Here is a 9,879-nt window from a genome sequence, read left to right as displayed (position 1 = left end):
GAAAATTTGACCTAACTAAACTCCTTGCTACCATGCATGTGCTTGTATACAAGGGAAAAATTTAAAGTTGGTAGACTATATTCATCCTACATATGGGAAGGATATGTATTTAGCAACTTACAACCATACTATTGGACCAATTAATAGCTCACAATATTGGGAGAAAACTGGTCTACCTGGCCCTTTACCACCAATGATCAAGGTGCAACCTGGAAGGCCAAAAAAAAACAAAAAAAATGATGTCCCAATTGATGCCACCAAATTGAGAAGGCAAAACACAAATGTGTTCTACAACTATTGCAAAGAAAAGAGACACAATACCAGAACTTGTCCTGCTAAGGTACATTGTTTCATTAATTTTGTTGTTATCACTATTTTAATTTTTTTGTTATCATTATTTCGTATTCTCTGTTATTTATGCTTTGTAGAAAGTTGATCAAGCTAATGGTGTTGTCAAAACTAATTTAAAAAAAAGAAACAAAAGAGTGCAGTGGGATCAAAAGTTAACACAAATCGGCACAACAGATGCATCTAACCAAGTACCTACAATATCAGTCCTTGAATTGTCAAGTGGTGGTCAAGGTGGAATTTTTGGTTCTTACACTCAGCATGCTAGGATGGATGATACACCATTAGGCATACAACCTCAAAGATCCATGGTTAGGGGGAGTCATGTCACTACTTTGAAGCAAATTGAAGTTGAGGCTAATGCAAGAAAGGCAAGATTGGGTAAAAGACCTCCTTGGAAGTAGTAAAAAATGTTGAAGAATGATGCACTAGAAACTGATTTTTTATCATGTATTTTGTTGTAGCTAGTGTAATGCTAACTATATTTTTGATAAAATTTTTTGTACAAATTTTATTCAAACATTGATGTAGTCAGTTTCTTTTGCATGATTTAATGAAGGTTTTAATTTTGCTATTTTCTTATTGGCTTAATATGTGTACTTGTATTGGGGTTATGAAGTTTGAATGCTTTGTAACTTACAGTTTTGACTAAATGCAGTAGGGGGTTGAACAAGGTTTTAATGCATTATGTACTATAAAAACACACACTGCTACCACAATTTTGCACACCAAATAACATATATCACACACATTTTGTTTGTAGTCATGGCTGGGTGGAGTAAACCTTCTTATCATGTAGCCAAAGTTAATTGTAAGGGAGTGTTTGATAGGTCTAGAATGAAGGCATCTGTTGGTTGTGTGATGAGAAACAGGAGAGGTGAGTGGATCAGGGGGGCTGCTGGTATGATAGGCTTGGTGGTACCACTTGGTGCAGAGCTTTGGTCCATTTTCTATGGGCTAAAGTTGGCTTGGGAGAAGGATGATACTAAACATGTTGTGGTGGAATGTGACTCTGCGGAGGCAGTGAATGCAGTTATGAATCCTGATCCAGATTTCTGGCTTGCTAACTTGGTTGTGTTCATCAAAAATCTGGAGAATTAGGCATGAGACTCATGCCGTATTGAGCATGTGTCCAAAGCTGGAAATGAGGCTGCTACTGTGCTTGCTAACTTCCATCTTGATGGTGAAGGTGGAGTGGAGGAGCTTGCCAATGCCCCTGGTTTCATGGCATCTGTTCTTGCTGCTGATATTGCTTAATTTAGCTACTTATGCTCTGTTTAATTTTCATTTCCCTGTGTCATTTGCATGTCTCTAATGGTGCTGCTTTCATTTCTATGTATCATTTCTATGCACCATTTCTTATTGTAATGCTGGATTATTGAATGATCTATCTACTACTGTTTTCTTCTTAAAAATCAAAAGTGCAACAAACACAATGCAATTCATTAACTTAACAATGCTCATACGAGCTACATTGTGAATTAAACATTACAAACACAATTCTTTCCGGATAAATTGTAGACTATTAACATAACAACAAAGATAAAAACAAATTTCATAAACACAATAATTTGTCTGGGCACATATGCTTCAATTGAGGCACCATTATGCTGGACTATCTTCACCTTCTCTTTCTCTTCTTCTTCGTTCTCTATTCTTCTGAGCAAGCCACGTATCACTTCACGCCCACGATCGCAAATCGGACCATCAACCATCGGAAATATTTGCAACCCCTTCTACTATAAACACAGCTCACAAACCTTCTCCCAACATTCCTCTCCGTCCAAGCAGTCCGTTCAACCACCACCATTTGACAATTGCAATATTCCCCCATTCAACACTTATCTTAATTTGCAGCCACCTCTTAAACAAAAACACCCCTTTGTTATGTTTATAGACCACCAAACAACAATATAGCCGTTAGGGGTACCAAAAGACAGAGATGCCCCTCCATTCCAGCTGTACTTTAACTCTGTTAATCTCAAACTAACGGAAGTACACTAACTGCTAGAATCTAGTAATCAGAGATACACACATTGCTAAATATTGAACTACAGGTACACATAGAGCACAATGTGGAAACAACAGGTACACAGTGTGCATTTTACTCTAAAACAAAACACATCTTATTTAAAACATAATTTAAATAAATAACCAAAATAATTAATAACTAAATTTAAGATTATTCCAACAGATTATACACAATCTCCGGCTGATTTGTATATTCACCTGCTTGCACAAGTTCAGAAATTGAACTTAGCCTCGGTCGGATATACTCGATTCCTTGCTGATCTTCATGATCATTTGTACGCACATGTTCAGAAAGTGAACTATGTTTCGGACGAATATACTCGATCCGTTGCTGATTTTCATATTCATCTGTTTGCACAAGTTCGGAAATTGAACTTAGTCTCGATCGAATATGCTCAATCTCTTGTTGACCTTTAAGTTCATTTGCTTGCACAAGTCTTGATCTTTCTCTTTGCAGAATATGCTCGGTTTCCTCCTGATTGTTGAATTCTGCAGTTGACCTTTCATCTTGGTAATTATCGACATTGATGTTCAAATTAAAGAGATAATCAGGAGGGGACATTGATATGAATCTTCAGCCTGGGTGTATTAGAACTCGTCAATATCAAAACTCTCTGCAGAAAAAGTTATTATTTCAGGTGACAGACCTAGACATTGTAGCTTTTGATCAAGAACTTTCAGAAGAGAACTCCCTTATTTGAAATCTTCTATATACACAAGGTCAGTACTAAAAATTTTATGAGCATGCATGCATGCGATAGGAAAGAAGTTCGATGAAGTTAGAAATGAAAAGGTAAGGTAAGTACAAGGGGATCAAGATGATGGCCTACTAGATTGTAGATTTTGTAACCCCGTGTGAAATGGAACTGGTCTGAATCTTGATCAGAAGTTTCACTGAGAGTCTCCTCTAAGTTTACACATCTGCACATGGCTATGCTATCTAAAAAACTATTTAGAAGTTTACTTTGAAAGTTAAAAGTCCATTTATCTCAAGTAAAATGCTCAACTGCATTAGGTGAGAAGAGAAAATGGAAACAAAACTATGTTCCTCAACCATGCACGATGTTCCACGCAATTCATGGAACACCTAGTGGAATAACAGTAGAATTAGTTGAGTAACCCGCTTTAAAATCTTAAGGATATTCAAACAGATTAGATTTCCAAGTACATTTTTGTGTAGAATTATTTGAAAATCAGTCACGTTGTTTTTTCGTCGCCATGTAGTTGCTTGAAAAGTTAATTTTAAGTAGAACATTTTGTGGCTCGCTTGTGAGAGGCTGGGAGCAAATATGCATTAGTTTCGGGTTTTATGAATGCGTTCACTTTGGTGTCGAGGGCCTATACCGCATGTAGAAAAGAATTTGCTACAATCAAATTTCTTCTAATTTTTTATCTATCGGTTAACAGGTTTTTATATCATGAGAACGAATTTTGGTATCCAGTTTGAAACATCTAGTACTGTTCTTTATTTATATGCGTTCGGCTTGTTAGTTAACGAGCTCGAACACGATTTTTGTTCGATAAGAAAGCTCGGCTCGACTCGGTTCGTCAGAAAAAAACTAAATTTCAGCTCTATTTGATCAAAACTCGGCTTGACTCGGTTCGTGAACAGCCCTTAATGAAAGGTGGTAGAACAAAATATAAGTAAAGCCCGTGTTTCTTAGGCTTGAACAGGAAACTCGAACTAAATGTTGTGCGAACCATATCATAAGATAGACGATATTGAAGTGCAGCAAATAACGCAACAGGTACTCCAGCTAAGCCAGATATCAGATAAGGTACCCATTTTGTACCTTTTGTATAAACGAGGAAGAAGCTGGCACTGAAAGCAATCATCATCGTAGTAATTGAGATGAAAAGTGAGAGGAGGCCTATCATCAATTTTATAGGTAAAGACACCAAGAAATCTCTCTCTGCATAGCGTGCTGTGAAAATGACCAAGAACATGAGTATAGAAGCTGAGGAGCTGAACAATGATATGGCATCCATTATTACAAACATTATGAAGGCACTTTCTTGTTTGAATATCGGATGCCCGGTCTCCTGATTGGTACCACCAGGTAAAGTAAAAGCTGCTGCAAACATGATTGTGGCTATGAGGGCTGCAACAACCATGCACTGAGCTGCTGTTTCCTTCATCCACCGTTCCCCTTTCTCCATCATGTCGGCATGCACTGAGCTGCTGTTTCCTCTTTTGTTTTTCTTCTCTCTCAAAGAAGGTTGCACCATAGTTTCTACTTCCTATGGGAATTTTAACTTTTTAAATAACATATTAATTTAATGATACAAATTGAAAAAATAAACAGGTAGAGCAGGTAATAAGCATTGGGAAAATTAAACAAAAAATCCAATTTTATTAAAAAGGGAATTAGATGCCGAAAAAGAATGAAGCAGAATTCTAAACACTGTGTAGATGAACTACAAAGATTCTTCCAGGAATTAGTTTCTAATGATTGAATCACAGAGGGAAGAATTTTACCTTGTACCAGAGCAGTTCCTTTTGCATTTGAAGAGCTACTCCTGACACAATATGTTGCTGGTCTTTTTTTGGTTTTATGGCGGCCAAATGTAGTATATTGTTGCCATCTTTGTCTTTGATAGAAGTTACAATGTCCTTATTTGAGCCTATCTCGTATAACAGGTTGTAGACACTTTCCTGACGATGTAAAACTGCAACATGGAAAATTGTTCGCTCATTGTCATCTATCTTCCATATCAGCTCCGGGCACAATCGAAGAAGCTCGATTAAAACAAAAGTCTTACGAAGATTTACTGTTGCCCAATGCAGCAGCAACAAACAAAAGTCTTGATGGATGTACACTTTTATCGATTAATTTGCCATAGGGGAGATTACGTTCTCTGACTTTTAATATCTCCACAGGACCTCTGATTATGTTCCACAAAATTTCATCATCTGTCTGTTCAACAATCTCTCCCCAAATTATTCGGACAATTTCAAGTGCTTGACACTTGTTTTCACCAGGCCCAATTCTTGGTCCAGGAAGTACTATGAAATAAATTGATTCGATATGAGATAATTATAAGTTATAAGATGAGAAAGACAATAGCACCTTTTATTAATCATATTTACTCCATTCCAAACATGTAAATGCAGCATCAGGACAGCAAAAGAGTAGACAACTAACTTGTATTAAGTAGTCTCCAAAACACAGGCTGCCTTGTTCCAACCAATTTAGTTGGATTTCTAGCTAAAACATGGAGTGCATTCTGGTCAGTGGCCAGAGCCAGTTTTTCCTTGTGATGGTGCAGTAACTTCAATGCTACATCTACAAAACTTTCTGAACTATTAAAAAAAATCATATGCAAGAAGATACAATAAGCTATTACTAAATACTAATCGGTAACCCGCACCGACCCAAAACTAAAAATAATATCAAATTATTATTTGCGTAAAATTAAAATTCATAATTCTTGCGAAATACGGATCGATTAGTTAAAAGTAAAGAGACGTTTGTATGTACATTAACAAATAAAAATTGAAGTAAAAAAAGTTTAATGAGTGGAAGTTAATTTGTGTTAGTTGAGACTTAATTACATAAAATTTTAAAAATATTTACATAAAATTTTAAATATATTCGGTATAATTTTCTATTTTAAAAATATTTACATAAAGTAAAATATAAAAAATCGTGCATCGCCATAAGTTAGTAGAAAAGAAAGTTTAAAAAGTACACTTGTGTTCCAAACAAAATTTATAAAAAAATAGAAGTTAAATACCAAAATTTGGTACTATATTTAGTACCAAATTATATATTGTTTCGGGTATAGGTTGTAGTCGAGGTATCGTAGCATTCTGGATCTAAGCAGGGGCAACCGCACAACACTAAAAAGTGCACAAAGTTAGAAATATTCATACTCATGGAATTGACTATAATTTAGAACGGCACAGAAAGCTTCGAGGGAAAAAAACGGATATATGAAGCTCATAAGATGGATAAAATGTCTTTAATAATCTTTAATTTGTGGGTAAGAAAAAGCGTACCATAAAGATTTGCACTGATGCAAGCATGCAGTAGATTTTCTCGATCCATATCAGTATGATCACTACATGTCATATTATCAGTGAGAGAATAAAGAAACGACACCATATTTTTTTGTCCAAACCAAGCTGCAACTAGAACTGGTAACATGTTTTTTTCTCGTTTCATCTGAACGGAAGAATTCTTTGCCACCAGAATTTCAGCAATTTTAACTGTCCCAGCTGCTGCTGCTAAACAAAGAACCGTGTTAAAGTTTTTGTTTTGAAGTTCCAAGTCCTCAGGTTTCATTAAATTCACCAGCTTTTCGACAAAGTAGACGTGTTTTGTCGAAGAGGCAATGTGCAGAGCAGTTTCGTGATTCTTGATTTCTTTGGCAGCTTCCCAGTCACCTTTGAGTGCAGCTTCATAGAGCGGCAAACAGATAGCTAGGTAGTTTTTTCTTTCATTCCCTAGTATAAAACTAGCACAATTGTTGTTTTTGTAGTATAAAACTTTAGCTAGTATAAAGGTCCCCTGAATTACAAAAATTAGTGCAACTTCTTGTTTTAAGTCTCTCGTTATCCTTAAGAATTAGCACAATTGTTGTTTGAACTAGCCAGTGCCGTCAATATAGTCATATCTTCTTCGCTTCCTCGGAGGTCAATGATTCGAACCCTGTCAAAAACAAGGACTTGTGTAAGTGTGTTTAACTTCCTAAAATCAGTGTTCTAAAAATCTCTCATTCAACCAATTAATCCCTAATTAATCCGTTGCAAAGTATATGACCGATTCGATTTTTGAAATCCGATTAATCCTTACGATTTTTCATTTATTGGAGTATATATAATTATTTATTAAAATTAAAATCCTATATTAATATAAATATGAATAATTATAGAAATTGTGATATAATAAATATTTATTTGTTAATAAATAACTAATATATTCATAATGATATAATAATATAATTTAATATTATAATATATCCGATTTTTACTCTGGTTTCCAGTAATGTTAATCTTTCCTCTCCTAAGCAATTTCACATATCCATGATCACAGCAAGTATGACAAATTGAAAGTAATTCTGAAGATTTGTTCTTATAAAACCAAAAGATCCTTGATATATTGTTAAAACTTTAACCCAAGTACAATTGCAGAACGTAGAGTAACAGTAACCGCCATGGAAATAATTTCTTATATTGCAAATACTAAATTGAAAGTTAACTGAAACGAAAGACAACAAAGTAAACTAGACAATCATTCTTTTGCCTGCTTGTGCATTTCTCTTTTATTGATAATCATTTGTGCTGTATCTTCTCTAGTTATGCTTAAATCTTCTGAGTATTTATCTTGCTTGATGATGTGGGTGCTTGCAGCTGCATTTGTTTTTACTATTTGAATCTCATTCTCGGTTGAATGTACTTGACCCCCTGTTGATTTTCAAATTTTGTGGGCAACATCCTATGAGGTCGAGATGCAGTTGATCCCGTTCTCGGTAGAATGGACTTGATCCCCTGCTGATCTTCAGATTCTTTTGTTGGCGGCACTCTATCAGGTCGAGATCTAGTTGATCTCGTTTTCGATCGAATGTACTCGATCCCTTGCTGATTTTCAGATTCTTTTGGTGGCAGTACCCTATGAGGCTGAGATACTATTGATCTGGTTCTTGTTCGAATGTACTCAATCCCCTGCTGATTTTCATATTTAACTCCCTTGCTCCCTCGCTCCCTCTGAGATCAATAATTCGAACCTTGTAAAAAACAAGGGCGGTTGTGTGAGTATATTTAACTACCTAAAAATAGTGTTCTAAAAATCTCTGATTCAACCGATTAATCCCCGATTAATCCCTTTCAAAGTACCCGATCGATTCGATTTTTGAAATTCAATTAATCCTTGTGAGTTTTCCTTTATTGGAATACATATAATTATTTATTAAAATAAAATATTATATTAATTTAAATATGAATGATTATAGAAATTATGATATAATAAATATATATTTGTTAATAAAAAAACTAATATAATCATAATGATATAATAAAAATAATTGAATATTATAATAAATCCGATTTTTACTCCGATTAATCCCCGATTTTTAATTAACCCCAAATCGGTAGCTCGGCCGATCATCTCCCGATTTGTACAACACACGCTTTGCTAACTTGAGCCCCTAATTAATTATAAAAGCGTTCAAAAATTATATAAAGTTTTAAAGTTTAAAATTTTCTATACTCTCAGGGGTTCAAATCATACTTCATGTGCTTATTCTATTTTTGCACAGAGAATCCGTGACTGCACACATCAATATACGTGAGTACTTAAGTATATATCATGAGTGCAGATTGTATGAAAATGGAAAAAGAACTAAGCAGAAAGATAATAAGTTGATGGGGAATTGCAATACCTTCCCTCGAAAAACGATCCATGATCAGTTGATGGAACAAATTCCCTGATGGTAAGAGTTTGATATGATTGTTGTTCTTCCTTGTCGTGTTGAATTTGTTCAAGTGACATTGCTGAATGGGAGCTACTGTGTGTGAGATGAATTAAAGCGATGACTCCTACTGGTCTCAAGGTATAGAGGTGAGCCAACCAACAATGGGCGAGGTGAGCCAGAGGAGTCGGGGGCGGAGCTTCAACATAGATTGAGATGGGACCATACTTTAATTTGCTGGTTGAGGTTCATTACTGTCAAGTCTCAAGTGTCCAGTAAAATACAAAAACCACATTAGGTAAAACAAGAAAATGGGACCATAAGGCTGTTCCATCATCAATGAACCCTGTTTCACGCGGTTCATCAGGCAATACTTTCTAGTCCCCGTTTTACATGTTCCTTTTCAAGAAAACAATGTAAAAAATAAATTTGTTAGGACTAAGCTTTTCAACTTGTAGCCTACTTTAACATAACACAAAAAATTTATAAAATATCATTTGATACGTGATGTTTTAACTGATGTAATTTATGAATACACAATGGATTATTTCAATTAAATTTTATAAATCTAATATTTTTCAATTTAATATATTGAAAAATGAGAAATGAGAATGTAGTTGAGTTTCAAATAAATCAAAACATGCAATCAATATACATATGGAATTTTTTTCAGAAAAAATGCACCAAACTCATAAAATTTAGTGCTTATTGTGACCGATAGTAAATACTCATGACAGTGAGTCAGTGATCAGTAGAAAATTAATTGTAAATGAACTTTTTTTTTTGCCAATTCACTGAAAACTGCGACTATGTTGTTGAGAAATACATACATTTTTCGAACTTACGCCAAAGGAGCCCATTATTGGTCGGCAGGTTTTCTTTAGGTCACTTGTGTGCGGCCCATGTTTACTTAACTACACTACACATGCTAAAATGTACTAAAAGATGAATTAGAATGTGGGGTTTAAAATGTCTTCATAGTTGCAGAAAGAAAAATTATCTTCCACAGATCAGATTCTCCAGATTAATGAATAATAATGAATCTGTCTTCCGTATAAAACCTATAAAATTCTGACAACAAATTAA

General features: G+C 34.9%; 2 protein-coding genes across 3 annotated transcripts; both read right to left on the bottom strand.

The window, feature by feature from the left end:
* Positions 1–3,951: 3,951 nt before the first annotated feature.
* LOC141691338 (ankyrin repeat-containing protein NPR4-like) lies at positions 3,952–4,608 on the bottom strand. The gene has a single exon (XM_074496069.1). It carries the CDS (start codon positions 4,606–4,608, stop codon positions 3,952–3,954), a length of 657 nt encoding a protein of 218 aa, XP_074352170.1.
* Positions 4,029–9,808, bottom strand: LOC141690247 (uncharacterized). Of its 2 annotated transcripts, XM_074494947.1 has the most exons (6): positions 8,764–9,808; positions 6,383–6,829; positions 5,526–5,666; positions 5,143–5,386; positions 4,859–5,049; positions 4,029–4,620 (listed from the first exon to the last, which is right to left on the bottom strand). In XM_074494947.1, exons 1-5 carry the CDS (start codon positions 8,783–8,785, stop codon positions 4,995–4,997), a joined length of 909 nt encoding a protein of 302 aa, XP_074351048.1. In that variant the 5' UTR covers positions 8,786–9,808; the 3' UTR covers positions 4,029–4,620; positions 4,859–4,994. The 2 variants fall into 2 exon arrangements, with proteins under 2 accessions (XP_074351048.1, XP_074351049.1); XM_074494948.1 differs by lacking the exon at positions 5,526–5,666.
* Between the last annotated feature and the right edge of the window lie 71 nt (positions 9,809–9,879).

Source organism: Apium graveolens, chromosome 10 (genome assembly GCF_009905375.1).
Source record: "Apium graveolens cultivar Ventura chromosome 10, ASM990537v1, whole genome shotgun sequence".
NCBI lineage: Eukaryota > Viridiplantae > Streptophyta > Magnoliopsida > Apiales > Apiaceae > Apium > Apium graveolens.
The sequence above is the reverse complement of the archived record's forward strand: the minus strand, read 5'-3'. Positions and strand labels throughout refer to the sequence as shown.

What these genes read in the sequence shown, in the direction of transcription:
- LOC141691338 (XM_074496069.1), bottom strand. Translation starts at nt 4,608, where the DNA reads ATGGTGCAACCTTCTTTGAGAGAGAAGAAAAACAAAAGAGGAAACAGC.
- LOC141690247 (XM_074494947.1), bottom strand. Translation starts at nt 8,785, where the DNA reads ATGGATCGTTTTTCGAGGGAAG. An exon ending in CATCAGTGCAAATCTTTATG is followed by an intron (nt 5,667 to 6,382) that starts GTACGCTTTTTC and finishes AAAGTTTTGTAG; the next exon opens with ATGTAGCATTGAAGTTACTG. An exon ending in TTGGAGACTACTTAATACAA is followed by an intron (nt 5,387 to 5,525) that starts GTTAGTTGTCTA and finishes TTTATTTCATAG; the next exon opens with TACTTCCTGGACCAAGAATT.